This window comes from Salvelinus alpinus, chromosome 19 (genome assembly GCF_045679555.1).
Source record: "Salvelinus alpinus chromosome 19, SLU_Salpinus.1, whole genome shotgun sequence".
NCBI lineage: Eukaryota > Metazoa > Chordata > Actinopteri > Salmoniformes > Salmonidae > Salvelinus > Salvelinus alpinus.
In genome coordinates, this window is record NC_092104.1 from 30,879,470 (window position 1) to 30,896,170 (window position 16,701).

General features: G+C 41.7%; 2 protein-coding genes and 1 long non-coding RNA gene across 6 annotated transcripts in view; 2 read left to right on the forward strand and 1 right to left on the reverse strand.

The window, feature by feature from the left end:
* LOC139545322 (LIM domain kinase 2-like) overlaps positions 1-3,476 on the forward strand; it is a 33,302-nt gene extending 29,826 nt beyond the window's left edge. For all 4 annotated transcript variants that reach the window (XM_071352957.1, XM_071352960.1, XM_071352961.1 and 1 more), the window contains 2 exons: positions 105-262; positions 756-3,476. In XM_071352957.1, the coding sequence (XP_071209058.1) occupies positions 105-262; positions 756-966 (369 nt within the window). In that variant the 3' untranslated portion in view covers positions 967-3,476. The remainder of the gene's footprint in view (positions 1-104; positions 263-755) is intronic.
* A 191-nt stretch (positions 3,477-3,667) lies between these two features.
* LOC139545323 (phosphoinositide-3-kinase-interacting protein 1-like) lies at positions 3,668-11,625 on the reverse strand. The gene is made up of 6 exons (XM_071352962.1): positions 11,342-11,625; positions 10,792-10,920; positions 10,100-10,216; positions 7,732-7,896; positions 7,369-7,447; positions 3,668-5,662 (listed from the first exon to the last, which is right to left on the reverse strand). Exons 1-6 carry the CDS (start codon positions 11,406-11,408, stop codon positions 5,449-5,451), a joined length of 771 nt encoding a protein of 256 aa, XP_071209063.1. The 5' UTR covers positions 11,409-11,625; the 3' UTR covers positions 3,668-5,448.
* On the forward strand, positions 11,564-13,324 carry LOC139545324 (uncharacterized). Its single transcript, XR_011669039.1, has 3 exons — positions 11,564-11,690; positions 12,147-12,263; positions 12,484-13,324. It is a non-coding gene; the product is annotated as an uncharacterized lncRNA (long non-coding RNA).
* The last annotated feature ends 3,377 nt before the right edge of the window (positions 13,325-16,701 follow it).

A 16,701-nucleotide genomic window follows, 5' to 3' on the forward strand; every position in this document is an offset into this window, starting at 1 on the left:
AATATTGCTTCAGTATCATTTATTTTGTTTGATTTGTCCACAGTGTTGGTCAGATACTGCAATCTGGAGTGTATATTCATTTTTAACTCTCTCTGTTATTGTAGATTATTGGGCAGGTGAATGCAGACCCAGAGTGCCTTCCCAGGACCTATGACTTTGGCCTGAATGTAGACAAGTTCATGGAGAAGTTTCTCCCTGACAACTGCCCACCAGCTTTCTTCCCATTGGCTGTGGCTTGTTGTGACCTCATCCCTGAAAACAGGTGAGTTGAGACAATTGTTTTATACAGTGGCTGATGGCTTAAGATGCTGAGTAATGTATTACAGTTGAATGTATTACTTTGATAAACAAGTCAGTGTAGTGACAACATAGCTGTAGTAGGCATGTATACAAAACATTCTGTAATTGAAGGCTCAAAGTAACAGTGAGAACAAAGGTAGAGAGAGAGAGAGACCAGGGAGGAAGATTACAGAGAGGGGGTGAGGGGTAGCACATGGAACAGAAAGCAGTGTTTGTAACTGAGCTGAACGGCCACATGTGGGAAAGTTTTCCCCTGCCTCCCCATGAGACATTATCCAGGCTATTCTCTGCCCTCTAGAGCCACAAAAGCAAGTGGAAAAACTGAACACTCTTCAGAACCAGATAGCATCTCCGTCTCAGAAGGCAGATTGCTCCCTCATGTTCCCTCACACCATGACCTTCCTTCCTGGTTGTAACCTCTCACCCCCCTGTATCTCCCCCCACTCCCTCCCCAGGCCTGCCTTCCAGAAGCTGGAGGACTGTTTCGAGGCCTTGTTCCTTAACCAGGAGATGGGCATCCGTCTACCAGCCGAACTGGAAGAGCTGCACCAGAAACTGTGTCGACTCCACCCTCCAAAAGAAAGCTCCTCACTCCCAGCTCCCCAGAGCACAGTCCCAACTCCAGCCCCTCCAGAGGAGTCCAGCCTGGCTGACAATTGCACCTAGCAGACGCCTGCCCCTCTGGATCCCCAAGCCCTCCCTCCAAGACCACAGCCTGGACTGCACTAACACAGCTGGAGGAGGAGTGGGGAAGACAAACCTAACTCATGCCATCTGGGAACTGGATAACCTGAGCTAGCTGGACCAAGCTCCTCTCTCTGTGTGTTATTTTGATATGGTCTGTAGTGGATGTGTGTGAGTGACCATACAGCTCTGAGAGCACCAAGGAACTGCAGTGTGTGTAGACTGGAGACAAGGGAGGAGACACATTTCAATGAGAAGACTAGAGGTGTTTGGTATTTATTTTTGTCCTGTTACATTTTTTAAATCGTTTTTTTTTTGCACACACCAGGACATGCAGGGTTTTACACATCTGTTTACCATGCTATCAGATCCTGTTATGTGGTTGGTTCTCTGCTCTCTCAATATGATTCCTTATTTTATCGAGACAATTTAATATCAATCCTCATGTGAAAGCTGTTGTGTTTTTCACTGACTGTTTTTATCTCGTCGGGTGGGTCTTAAGTTGTAGTGCTATGTGTGGATTGTGGAGAGAAGACTCGCTCGGCAGGCAGCAGCAGTGAAAATAGAGATGTGCGACAGACTAGCTGATTGACGGAGTTAACCCAGGGCAGAGCATTTGGAGTGAAGTTTGTTTACCAACAGGAGGACAGAGGGGTATCCTACGAAGCGGTACCCTCCTACAGAGGGGTATCCTATTTGAGTAGTTAGCGAGGTTACTTTGGTCAACTCGGAATAACCGGTCATACGAAGGTGATTCACCTTTTATCCAGGTAAATTTCAATGACAATGAATCCTTCAGAACTAACCTTTTCCGGGGCAGGCTAATTCAGGTAACTCTGCTTACCCTGAAATGACTGAGCCACGCGTTGAGGACTGCATCGTCATCCCTTTCAATTGGAGGAAGACGACTGATTAAAATATATCACATTTATTATTGACGGAATGCATTTACATTTTCCAGCACAGTACCACTTTTGTATGACTTAATGCAGTTATTTTATCGATAGGAGTGGGGAAAGACGGTTGTGCATTGATACGCACACCAAAGTCTGCATTAACGATAAGTAATAAATATACCATAGCCTGCTGAATTTGCAAGATAACTTTTATTTTAGTTTGACTATAGCACAAATGAAATCGAAGTTTTAGCATTGTCGCAATGAAGAGTTCAGCATTCAACTAGCCATGTGCAACATGCACTCGCAGTTATAATTCTGCTAGAGTTAGTGGCAGGCGGACAAGCAATATCCACCGTCATAGTACGGATGAAGCCTGAGCTGGAATGTGAAGCTAACTGAAACTAGTTAGCTTTAGAAAACGCTAAGTAGATTTAGCTTGCTTTGTAGGATACCCCTTTGGTGTGAAGAGCACAGCAGGGACCAAACAAGCACTCTCTGAGGAGGCCACACACTGTCACACCAGTCAGAGAAATATGTGGAGCTGTGTCAAAGGAATGTTATGAGCTCACTGACCAGGAAAATCCTTGTCAAACAGTGATTCAACTTGAAATGTGACCTTAATTTTAGAGAACTTCCAAGCTTCACTGATGGCATCAGATCCACTCTACAACCGTTAACAGTAATCATCCTTTAGTCTTATTGTCATTTGGTTTGTGGTTCGTGGGGCATCTACTAATGTAAAGTTACTGTAGAGGGTGGACATGGTAGTGTATAGATTTTCTTACAATTAACAAAATGTTTTTTATCCACTAAATTAACTCTGAATTTGTTTTTGTCCACGTGCACATGGACAGATTTAAAATTGTATTATGATTTGGAGCTGTTGACTGATTTGGAGTTTGTTATAGGATGAGTAGTGTTTTTACATGCAGCACACCTTTTAGAACCAGACTTGTACCTGGTGCTTGTTAAGGACCACTCAACACAGAGCTCTGTATGCGCTCCAGAATCTCAACTCTGATTGGACAGCATGAACCTGGTGTGTACTCAATGGAGCTCTGCTCTCTGTCAAAGGCATTGTACAATTTACTAAAAAGGCTCTGTTTACACAGGCAACCCAATTATGATATTTTTCCCACATTCGTCTTGACCAATCACATCAGGTAGCCTAGCGGTTAAGAGCGTTGGACCAGTAAGACATGTTTCAAATCCCAGAGCTGACTAGGTAAAATCTGTCTGTGCCCTTGAGCAAGGCATTTAACCCTAATTGCTCTGCTAAATGTATATTTTTCTGATGTGATTGGTCAATGGACAAATTAGTGAAATATCTAAATTGGGCTGCTTTTGTAAACCCTGACCAAGTGAATTGTAGTTAAATAAAACTGGATTTATATATGTAAGTTGGCTGTAAGAAATGTATGTATGCCTAAGGGAATCAAGGGTTTGTTTAGAATAGAGATTTAAATAAACATGGTTTTGTATGCTAACATAATCTAAAGGTACTGATTTGTACACATTGTAATCACTTATCACCATGATGTTGAATGAATAAAATACAATTTCTTTTTTGCTAACTTTAAAGATACACAAAAACCCTACTCTCCCTTTGTAAATGGATGTGTAGATGACCACTAGAGGGTGGTAGTGTATAACTTTGCTCATGGAATGGGTGAATCTTAAACCTGATAGTCTTATTGAATTCCCAGTGAGCATGAGTCACTCACTTTTAGCAGGTTTCAGCTAAATTAAGGAACTCATTTAAAAGGTGAGGAATGAGGATGCAGTTATGCTTTTTCAAAGTCAATTTTATTGAAATCTGCCAAACTTACAAGTACTGTACTCATTTCCAATGATGAGCAACAGTGAAGAAACATTTAAAAAACAGCATTGCACCAAAACTAAGGAACCACAATGATTGAAGAGTAACCACATGTGATGCAGAATGACAACCATTTCAAAGATTAACTCTAAATCACAAAAGACAACCATTTGGAGTGATGCAAGATATTGCATTAGCAGAATAGAGAAATCATGTAAAGCAGAAAGATATTACATTGGTCAATAACATGTTACATTTTCTAACCAACTGTGGCATTACTTTCAGCATCCTGTTTCAAAACATGCAACAGGCTGCTTATTATGCAATTATTCCATCCTGTAAATATCTAATATGGTAGGTTACCTCAGTTTTGGACTCATATCCTGTTTATTACCCTTTTACTTTGCTCGTCTGCTTGCCCTGACATTTGGGACACAATTCAAAATGGTCAAAATTCAATCTAATGCCCCAGGCTTCAACTTTTAAACAGACTTCTGTTCTGCCCAAGCGTCATTCAGACAGCCTCTGTCCGGTTCTAGCCAGACCTCAGACTAAGCTGTATTCTGTTTCACAGCTGTGCTGCTGCATTTCCTCCTGAGAACAGACTCTCCGATTTACAAAGACGTCTCCCTTTTCCTGTCAGTCTCTAACCTAAGGAACCATACAGCCTGTCCTCTCATGTAAAGCCAACGACTCCTGATGTTTCTAGTTACTGCACATTGGTTTCTATCACCCAGCCTTATGAGTTAAACAGAAAGGTCACCAGGGGAACCATGTACAAATACATTCAGACGCATTATGCTAAGGCAACGTCACAGCTTCAGAGAGCAGGAGATGTTTCCTTTCCTTTTGCAGATCTGACATAAATGTTCCCTCATGCTAATTATTACTCCACACATCTGTTCCAACGGTCTTCGTTCCCTGATGCTAACTAATTACTCCACATCTGTTCCAACGGTCTTCGTTCCCTGATGCTAACTAATTACTCCACATCTGTTCCAACGGTCTTCGTTCCCTGATGCTAACTAATTACTCCACATCTGTTCCAACGGTCTTCGTTCCCTGATGCTAACTAATTACTCCACATCTGTTCCAATGGTCTTTATGATGTCTAACGCAGATGTTTAACAGGGCTATCCTATTCCTATAGTAGATGCCCTCCCCATACCCGCCCTAGCAAAGCCAAAAGGGCCAGGGGAAGTGTAGCATTGTTTTCTCAGGTAAGCCCATAACACCAAACTGCCGAACACCTCAATATGAAAAAGAAAGAATAAGTAAAGGCTATGAATTCCCCCTTTCCAAACACTGTCTCCTACTCTTCATCCAAAGCTTATAACATCCCCCTCCATCATTAATGTTGATTGATGCACATCCCATTCACAAGACAATCATACTGCTATAGCAGAGCGTCAGCCCATGATCATGTTTTCTTGGATATCAAATGCACTGTTTCTTAATGAGCATCCCTGACATGCACTTTTGTACACAACCATCCCCGATTGGTCTCCATGTGGAGTGAAATTAGTCCTTCAATTCCACCTGTTGTCATCTTTTTCCCCTGTTGGTGACACGTGTGTTAAAACCAGGGCAATAAGGAAACAGTTTAGTCTTTGGAGCTCAGCCCTGCTCCCCTTCTCCTCATAGGCCTTTAAAAAAGGGGGGTGATTTGGGGGCTGAGGGGAGTATTTGGATCCTCTGAGGTTCGAATGTCCTTGTTCATTCCCAGTCCAGTGGGGTGGTCAGTGCTCAGGCTCCTGGGGTACCAGCCTGCTGGCCCATCAGGGGGTCTCCCCCCTCCATCCCCTCCTGGGTGGGGGTCTGCTCCTCGGCCATGATGACGATGGAGTTCTCATCCACCAGCTCACAGGTTGGGTTGGAGAAGGCCGACAGGGGCAGGGTGATCCTCTGCATCTCCCGCTCATACACTCGCTGCTCATGCTGCTTCTTCAGGTCCCGACCCCTGCAACAAACAGCACAGACACAAGAGGTTAGGATGACGGTGATACTGATCATCGGAGCAGATTATGTAGGCGCATGGTGTTGTTTACACTAACAGTTTACAGGACTAATGTCTTTAACCTGAAGGGAAAAAAAACACTGCTATGAATCAGAGTTTCATCATAGCGTGCCTCGGAAACTTCCAATGACCTGCATCATCTTTCGAAACACAGAGACAGCTAGGTAGCGATTTCTATTTATGACCAGAACGAGAGGCAACGTCCCATACTGAGTCTCATATCACTGGGATGAGGCTATTTTCAACAGTGGCCATTAACCTTGCGGTAGCAAAAACGACAGGGCCAGACAGACCGGTTCGAGACGGTATCTGGTCTGGCACAGGGGATGTTTTGATGGGACCGGGGCTAGTTGGTGGCAGGCATCCTGCAGTATGACATAAGCCAGACCAGGCAGCTGACTGGGGCAGAGTGTCAAATGGCACCCTATTTCCTAGAGATCTTCTCAAAAGTAGTGCACTATGGAGGGAATAGGGTGCCATTTGGGGTACAATCTGAGGGTGTGAGATCTGCCATCTGCTGAACCCCATCCAACACAGGGAACATGCCATACTGTTGGACTGGCGCCTCTTCCTGCTTGACTGCTTCTATGCGACACGTTACGCAACTGTGCTCTGCTCCACTACAGCACTGATTCCTATGCATAGGGTTTGCATAGTGTAATTTTAAAAATCAGCAATTACTCCTAAACCCACTATTCACATTTTTCCTAGTCTTGTGGGGCCATCCTTCCAAATCTTGTTGACTTGATAAGCACGGGCTTCAGAGGCTAAACTTTTTTCTTAAACCTGATATTACTACGTGAGAAAGAAATCAATTTCCTTGACCGATTTAAATCAAGCTATTTGAAACACACCACCCCCCCCCAGCTTCTTAGAATAGATAACGCTGACAGTCAAATAATCAGATTGGACAGACAAACTTGGAGCTCCAGAACATTTAGTTCTGTGCCAGAGGCCATCAGTCAGAATACCCCATCTGCAGAACTGGGTCCTTCTCTCTGCAGTATATTCTCTATCTCCCCCCAGGACTCCTGCATGCTCTCCACTATTTCAGAAACATCAAACGCGGGTGCCTAAAATAGCCAGGCTACAGACGCTCTCTTTTTTTCTCCCTTCCGCTTTCATGTTGCTTCTGAACAGGCCTCATCACATTGGAGAGAGACAGCTATCAGGATGGGTAGTGGAGGGAGGCAACAGGATGGGTAGAGGGGGAGGCAGCCTGTGGCCTCTGCTCCACATCCTGGTAACATTCTGTGCCAACTGCCCACACAAGCCCTCCCTCACCCCACTGACATTCTGCCTGAGAGGTTCCAAGCCTTTAACTGCTGCCTGTGTCATGGACACAACAAGTCTAAGCTGTGCAACGCTACATCAGAGTTCTGAATCACCAATATAGCGGAACATTTTGTTAATGTTCTATTTCGGTCTCTCTGCGCTGTAGAAATAAGCATCTGTTGCAAATCAATGTAGCATTGTGTGTCCCTACTCTCTGAGGCACCATTTGGTCTAGTGGTTCCCGGGTTCCACTTCTTATGTCACTCAGACATACCACATGATGCAACCTAACAAAGTAGTAGACAATAGCTAGGGTTGTAATGCTCTGTGTCGCCAGTCGGAGCACCTAGTGTAGCATAGTGGCTGATACTGACCTCTTGTAGAAGTAGCCGAAGGTGATGCCCACCCCCATGAGGATGATGATGGCCATCATGAGGATGCCAACCACATAGCCTGAGAGAGACAAGACACACAGACTATGGTTACCAAACTGAATTCAAAGGTTTGTATACAGTCTGCATTTGAAAATGTGCATATCAGTGCACCTCACATTTTATCCATATGATAATATTGTGAGTCCTTTTTAAGTCATTTATATCCATCTCATTCTATTGTACCAAGCCAAGCTGCACCAAGCTGGACCACTTTTTAAGAGTATCCCTTGAGGCTCACGTTATGGCCCTATGACATCCCCCCTATGTTAATCCCTCTGCTTCAGCAGTGAGATAAGGACATACCGAGAGTGCCCAGGTCCTTCTTCTTGGGTCCTGTGCGTATCCGCTGGCTGATGCCAATGACTGGCTGGACCGCAGCGCCCCCTCCCTGGGCTGACCCAGACTTGGTCAGCTCAAAGACCTCTCTCTGTGCTGTGGTAAGGGGGCCTGCCTCTGTAGGGGCTTCGTCTGTGGACAATATGAGAAAAGCAGATAAGATCAACAGCCAGTCCCCATACACCGCCCGACCACCATGTTAGTTTGCTTTCTAGGTTCACTGATGTTGAATTTGGGTTTGCATACTTGAACACATGATAGTAGTAGTGGATTCAATTTAACTGTATTGTTTAATTTCACTCTAAGTGCTTTTATTGTAGAATAAATGTGTGAATAATTTCCACTTTGTCCCATTTTAAGAAATCAGACAGCATGGTTTCTAAAATCACTGCCTTTGACATTAAAAACATTGCTGCATGGACTCAGTAGGACGAGGAGAGCTACTGGATTATCCATCATTTGTTCACTCAGTTCTATAAAGAAATTAAATAATTAAAAAAGGACAGCCATTTCCCAGCAAAATGGGGCAGAAGTGCACTACACGTCTCGGAGGAAAGGAAGCTGCTAGTGTCAACATCTGCTCTTGAGCTCCACTGAGTCAGGCCCTACCCCTCCAGAAAAAGTTGTTTATCAACTCTGCTGGAGTTGAAGAGCCTGAGGTCATAACCATCAGTAGCCAATTACCTACTGTCTCCATGGTAAAAGTATAACTTTCCACCAATGGGTTGAGGAATAGGGTGGGGCTTACACCTACCCTGAGGCAGCCATCTGCCTAACAAGTTATGGCTCTACAGGCTCAGTACGGACAGGGCCCTTGTTATTGCTTGACATGCACCGCCTTCCCAGACAATGTGAGAGCAAAGGTCAAACCCCAGGAAACAACCTCAAAGTGGATTAACTGACAAACTGGCCTAGTCTTTTCTTCTCCCACAGCTTCTCACGTGGGAGAAGATATTTCTCTAGAGATGTTCAAATAAGACAGCTAATTAGGCATTATGCACAAAGAATTAGGAATTAGAATACTTTAATAGGATCTCTACAATTTTGCAGCAGTTCTTGTATAAATTGTTGCATTAAAATAAAATAACTACAAATATACCGTCAAAAAATATTGTAGCAAAAGTGCTCTAGCTTCCTTATGAGAATAAATACATTCTAGGTTCCCAAGAAAGAAACCAAGGGGAGCCATGTGTTTTCTTTGTTCTCACGGCCCACTCTGGGGGGGAAAAAGTCCCACCATACCACTTCCAGACTCTCACTTTGGATTTAATAATAACATTCACAGGGTTAGAAATAGCCCCAGAAAAAGATTTACATTTAATCTCTTTAAAAGTTACACATTCCCCAAATACAGTGACACCCTTTTCCAAGAACTGCATCTAGATTCAATTTAGGGAAGGGCTGAGACGACAGTCTTTTCCCCATCCAGTAATGCATTTTGCCCAGCCTTGACCTACATTTCAATGTGTGCACAATATTTATATTCACTCCGTCGCAGCTATGTTTAAACAGCATTTTACATACATTTTCCCAATGTAGTGCGTTCACCTGTGCACTGTATGTATTTCAGATACCACGTTTCCATCCACATGTTTTACGCAAGTAAAGTCATACCGTATAAAAAATAAATAATAAATCACGACAGCTGTGATGGAAACAGGAAGTTTCGGTACAATTTTATAAATGCCGACAGATCGTTCGTTCAACATTGTGCGATATTTGTGTGTCTAAAATAAATTATGTGAATAATGGCAGTGGAAACACCAAAAATTGATAGAACAACCATCATATCGAAGTAAACTTGATATGGTGTGTGGTCCTCCGACTATGACTTGGGAAACCGTGCAGTTTATTAGGCAACAGATTAAATAAATTATTTACTTCACAGGGTTGAGAAAGTGCACAGTGATCTTGATGCTCCTTTCCAATAAATATTGAGGGTCTTATTCTGGTGACATGACAAATAAAAATATCCTCTCCCTTATCCATAATAATCTCATTATGTCGACTAGCATACCCGCGCAAGCTTTTGGCTAGAGCGCACAGACCAAAACCAGAGTAGGCACATTTGCTATTTAATGCAACGGTTTTAGTGACAAAACTATCAGTAACTTTGAAAATGCGATGGAAACGCATTGAACTTTTGATTTTTTTTGGTACATGAAAACTTAAGTGAAAAAGTACATTTTGTGTGCACTATGTCATCACGTACTGAAGTCAGTTTGGTGGAAACATGCCACTGGTGAGAAAATGTGCATATTTTCTTTATGCAGCTTTTAGAATAGTCACATGAAAATATGTTGCCAGTTGGATGGAAACCTAGCTAAATAAATACCTTTGCAGGTGTCAATGGCACAGGATTGTCTCCGGGCCTGTGCGTCTAGGTCAGTCACGTAGCACCAGGGCTTCTCAGAGGAGTCTGGGTTACGGCAGTAGTTATGGTCCCCAACGCCTATAGAGCATAAAGAAAAGGACACATCAACCAAGTCTTCACAAGGATAGTAAAACAAGGAACATACTGACAAGTGGGGACATGTTGCTGGTCCCCACAAGGCCATTTTAGGCTGAAGTTCAGGATCACAATTAAGGTTAGGACTAGGGGTTAAAGTTAGGTTTAGCATTAGGGAAAATAGGATTTTGAATGGGAATAAACTGTTTGGTCCCCACAAGGATAGTAAAACAAGCATGTGTGTGTGTGTGTGTGTGTAGATATGCATGTGACATCTTTGATATGCTGTACTACTGAAATGCATACTCTGGGTAGGTATTTTGCCAACAAGATTCAAAGTTCAAACCTGACCTTGCTAATATAACCCACACAGAGAGACTAGAGCCTGCAGTTATACACTCTAAATAACATCTATAACCAAATAAACTGTTTACCATTAAAACAAATGTGAGTGACCTTTAAATCATGGCACTTGTAGTGAACACCATAGCAATGGTAGCAGATGATAAACTTGTGTCAAATCAATGAAACATCAATTTGATGGCATATTACATGTTTGATTGTGTAATGTAATTTACCCATTTGTGAATCTGTATATGCCATTACATCATAGTCCCGGGTTGTGTTGGTCCAGTTTAGACAGGTTAGTCCTGTGGAGGAGCTCTGTTGCTCCCCTCTGTACTCCACACCATTGAATCTGATGCAGTCTGGGGACGCATTCAGTGATTTATGGAAAAATTGTATTGAAAATTAAGAGGATAAATTACCAGCAAATAAAACATACTAAGTGTGGAATGTAAAAAAGTCTGATGTTTTCACAATGTCATACATTCAAAAAGGAATTCCCATGGAAGTATCACAATTATGCTTAATAATCAACAAAAATTGTATTCTTGAATTTTCTTGTTGTAAACAAATACATTTTATAACTTATTTTGCAACTGCTTAGACATTTCTCAGGTCCTACACAATAATGTAACTATAAAATCCACATTTTAAACTGAAAATAGGATGATAACTTTTTAAACAAAGCCTTGCACATTAATTAAGTAACAAATGCACACATTCTATCGGATAATGTGGACTAATGTGAACAAAAGCATTGATTTTCAGTCATATGAATGTTACCTTCCACAATGGATGCGCTGTCCACAAAAGCGACGCTCAGCAAAACAAAGTGCAACGACAAAAACATACTGTAGAATTTATAGGATGAATAAAAACGAAAACAATATGCACGAAAATTAAATTGATAGGTTATTTCTCAACCCAAAAAAATACTTTGTGCGGAAGAGCCTATGCTGAATAATTCAGTCAAACTGCTCCCATCTGCAGATCAGCCCTTTTTTGTCGAAGTGAGTAGAGCTTTCTTCGTAAACAGCCTTTCTCTTGGACAAGGAAATCCCATTTGCAGTATCGTGCCGCGGCGCCAGCATCTTCAAGGTCCTAGAGCCAACCTCTCCATGCAGAAAAACAGGTGTGTAAAGTACTTAAGTCGTTTTTTTTTGCTATCTGTACTTTACTATTTATATTTTTGACAACTTTTACTTTACTACATTCCTAAAGAAAATGTACTTTTTACTCCATACATTTTCCTGACACCCAAAAGTACTCCTTATATTTTGAATGCTTAGCAGGACAGTAAAATGGTCTGATTCACACACTTATTATCAAGAGAACATCCCGACTGCCTCTGATCTGGCAGATGCTTCGTTTGTAAATTATGTCTGAGTATCCATAAATAAAACTATTTTAAAAATGGTGCCGCCTGCTTTGCTTAATATAAGGAACTTTTGATACTTAAGTATATTTTAGCAATTACATTTACTTTTGATACTTAAGTATATTTAAACTTTCACTTGAGTCATTTTCTATTAAGGTATCTTTACTTTTACTCGAGTATGACCATTTTGTACTTTTTCCACCACTGCAGAAAACAAGCTTTATCCATTGGGACCAAGTTTGAGCACCTGTTGCGTGACACTGCGAATAAAATAAATGAAGCATTGTGGCAATGTTGTCTCTGTACAACAACGTGAGCCTGCTGCAGGTAACTCAACTGATTACTAATCCCAGCAAAGCCCAATTAGTAGTCTACTAAATGGCCTTTGTGTCCATGTTCTAATCCAGGGATGGGCAACTCCAGTCCTTCGGGCCTGTGTGGTGTCACACTTTTGCCCCAGCCCCAGCTAACACACCTGACTCCAATAATCAACTAATCATGATCTTCAGTTTAGAATGCAATTACTTTAATCAGCTGTGTTTTCTAGGGATGGGGGACAAGTGGGACACCACTCCGGCCCATTTCCACTGAGGGTACTACATGGAACCAAAAACGTTTCTCCTATGGACAGCCGAAAACCCCTTTTTTTCTGAAGGTGTACATGCTCAAATAGATTAAGCCTATTTGGCACTGAATGCTACTCATTTTAATGAAGTTATGGTGAGGGTCATTCAACGCAGTTTGATTTGAATAACTCATGGTTTCTCCTGATATTTGAGTGGCTTAATAATTGTTTCTATTGGTAAATAATATCTGGTTCCTTTGGATCTTCTGATCTGAAACCTGTGTTAAATGAAACAGAGGAAGAACCATGAAGTTGTTACTCTAGACTTGGTCACCAAGGGCCTTGTTATACTGATCACTGATCAGTTTTTTCCAATCTTTTTTTTTATGGTGGTAAGACTTGATCTCCTCCTTTGGCAGCATAGAACTGCCCTGACAATCAGATTATAGGCTGCAGGAAACATGTAAAGAAAAAATAAATGCAGCAAAAGAAAAAAGGAACAATCTCCCTGTACAGTAGCAGCATTGAAACACTTCTCCCTTGTTTGTTCACCATTTATCCTGCTGGCCCACTAGGCCAAATAGAACACATTACAGCACTCATAAATAATTTGCCCCACTGCCCTACTTTGCAAGCTTCCAAAACATCACTTTAGAGACTGTTCAGAGTCCAGACACTGTTCCACTGTATATCTCAAATCTCTGCCTTCCTGAGCTGTCCAAAGATTTTCCCCAAAAACTCACACTCAGCCAACAGACATACTGGATTAGTTTACTATTCAGACGTTCCTGCTTTTTAACACTAAAATAAAACACTCTAATGATTTACTTGCCTTCATTCTAAATACAATCCTTTCTGCAAATTTTGTTGACAGAGATTTCAACTTCACTGTGGCTTTTTACTTACAGGAGGTCTAATCCCAGAGAAACTTTTACCAAAAATATTCACAATATTTTAAGGACAGTGTTAATTTAGTGTCAGAGTTACTTGAATTATTATCAGACACACCCTATAAAATAATGCTGGCAATAGACTTTACATTCAACACTTTATCCCAGACAGACCCTTTCATCCCCACACACAGCCCCTCTCTCTCAACCCTACTGTATTCTCCCTCATCCTCAGTCACTGACCCATGTTGATGTCACTGACAGGCCAAGACTTCATAAGGGCATGGGGACCGAAGGAGGCCAATGTTAAATGCTATCTCCTCTCCTTGTGCAGGCAGCTGGGTGCTTAAAGGAGAGAGGCCCCTGTCATTGTTGGCTGACCCCAGCAGAAGGAGAGAGCCACAGGCCACTAACAGAGCATGACTCAGTCAGCGTTCACTCAGCAGCGGCTTTTCACACAAATGTCACCCTGCTTTGTCAATTACCAATACAAACATTCTCCCTCTCTCTCTCAAACTCTCTATCCCATTCTACAGTCACTCGTTCTTTCTTCCCAAGCTAACACAAATACTCTCTCACGCTCTCTTTTTCTCTCATGTAAACACAAATACCCACTGCTGCTGATAGCAGTGTAAGAGGAAGTTAAAACCAATCTTATTCAAACTGACTTCATATATTTGATTAGCTCTTTACATTGAGTTGACCTAAAATCATGTTGTGTTGATGCTGAGTAAAGTGTGAATGTTCCCTCTTATTGTTTTCTTAACCAGAACAGAAGACTGGCAGTGATATGTCAGTGAGTGGAAAAGCAGATTCCTTGTGACCTTAAATGGAACACACAGCTCATAAAAGCCTTGATGCTTACTTGGCCTTGTTCCTGTCTGCCGTGGCTAATCATTTCATTACATGGACACAGACTTAATGAAAACCTCTGAGGCTGTATCCAGGTAACCCTGCAGTCTCAGGGAATGGTAACAAAGGCTCTAATAAGGCCAGATGGTCTGCCTCCAGGTTCCTATTAAACCCTAGCCAGAGTGCAGGAAACACACACACCGACACACACACACACACACCCACACACACACTCCGTAAAAAAACTTACATTTTCTTAATTATCTATGGAAAGTTTCCCATGGAAAAACAATTGGACAGTTAAATAGGTCATAGTTAGAGTGAGCCAGACAAGGAAACAACACCGAAGTGAAAGGAGCAAGAAAATACTAAAGGGTTGTATATAAGATTACACAAGTTGTTTCCATTATTCATTTCATAATGTATTTTTTAGTTCAGTGTTCAGACATACTCAAGGACCGAAATCACAACATGTTATTTGTCTGTCTGTAAGTCGCACAGAGTTCACATAGAAACATTTGTACTGTTTGTTTTCAAAGCACATAGTGTTGGTATCACAATGGGTAAATCAGTAGATTATGTTAAAGTGCTATAGTATTGTACCTGCTCTTAGACATATTTAAATCCTGTAAGATTATACACCCTGTTTATCTCCCTGTGTCTCTAATTTCTAAGACATCTTAGGAACATGGATTGAATAAGTGGCATGTATGAGTTATTAATACAAATTTGATCTCAGAAGTGGTTACATAAAATAGATGAACACAGGTACAAGAGTTAGAGACCTCTCTCAGAGACAGATGTCTACAGTAAACCAATAGGGACCAACACTAAATACCACAGGATTTAAAAAAAAACTTGGTCATGAAAATAAAGCATACCTGGTAAAAGTAGCAAAAAAGTTTCACCACAACACTTGAGCATGAGGTGGATGACAGGCAGTAAGTGCAATGAAAAAAACATATATGATCATGTAAACATGTCTGAAAGAGACCGCATAGATATGCTGGCATGTGGAAATGGTTTTTCAGAATCAAACGTTCAGATAATAGACTCTTGTTTTCTTAAGTTATCACTACCCCCTTTGTGTGCTGCCCTCCACATCCTGGAACCACACTATTATTTCCTCCAAGGCCAAGAAGGCAGCATTTTATTATTTGTCTGACTGTTGATCACATCTGGTGTATATGCTCCTCGCCTCAATAACACTACATCACACATGATCACACTGACCTCCTCCAAGCACATCAAGGACATATTAGAAAAGGTCATTCAGACCCAATGTACACACAAACGCTTCCAAAGAGGGTGGACAGCACAGTAGCTGTAGCCTCTTATCAAATATTTGCCTGCACTGATAGATGCACATCTCCAACAAAAGGAGTGGACTGCTGTAATGATTATGATGTAAGACTGTTCTAGTGTGTAGGGTGTTGCAGGGCAACCAGCAGCTCTACAGTACAGTCAATCATCTTCATCTGACGGAGGGAGGCAGGCGGTCTGACAATGGACACTTATCCAGGCAGAAGGCCGGCCACTAACAGAGCATAAAGCCTTGTATTCCCATGCTGTTCACCAACCCTGCTGTCTGTCTGTCTCTACTGCTGCCGGCCTACTGCTGGCATTACGTCACCGTCTGAGTCTCTCTGCTGCAGATGAAACCCAATAAGACGTAGCTAATATAGAAAGAAGAAGTGAGTCGTAAGACTACAGTACGTGGGTGAGAAGAAAATACCCAGGATAGAATATGGTCTGCCTTTGGTGTATCATATTGTGATTGTCTTGTGTATGTATAAGACATTGAATGTTGTATATATTAGGTGCATGCGAGACCAGGGAGATGGACCTGTCCAGAGTAGTGTAATAGGAAATGGAACTGTACTAATTAGCTCATTTTATGAAACAAACAACTTTTTTTTTCTGTAATAGAACCCCACAGTGTAGTGGTCATAATACCAATTAAACCTAGCGGTCAAACCGGAAAATGGTTCCAATAATTCTTAAACCATTTATTATTCCCATAGGGAATTTTAGAAACACTTCAAATAGGGGCTGTGTTTCATGTAGGTTTACCCTGGCGTGACGTTTTGATAACAGTGTAAATCTCTCTAGAACAAGGGGACTTTTATCAATATATTCAGCTCTATTTACACTCAGATTAGAAAATGCGAATTAAAATCAAAGTGGACATCATGCAAGATTACAAATCCCTGCAAGCTCCTGTCTTGTCCAGATCATCATGTCGTTTGTAGTCCTTTATGATGGCCACATTAGCAGCTAATTAGCATTCATTTTTTGTCAGGGGAAATACAGGCGAATATATTGATAAAAGTCACCTTATCCTAGAAAGATTTACACGGTTATCAAAACGTCATGCCAGGGTAAACCTACATGAAACACAGCCCTTATTTTAAGTGTTTCTAAAAATCCCTTATAGGAAAAATGAATGCTGGAAAAA

Coding starts and splice junctions, on each gene's coding strand:
- LOC139545323 (XM_071352962.1), bottom strand. CDS start 11,408: ATGTTTTTGTCGTTGCACTTTGTTTTGCTGAGCGTCGCTTTTGTGGAC. Junction 10,217..10,791: donor ATATACAGATTCACAAATGG/GTAAATTACATT, acceptor TATGCTCTATAG/GCGTTGGGGACCATAACTAC. Junction 7,897..10,099: donor TGCCATTGACACCTGCAAAG/GTATTTATTTAG, acceptor TATTGTCCACAG/ACGAAGCCCCTACAGAGGCA.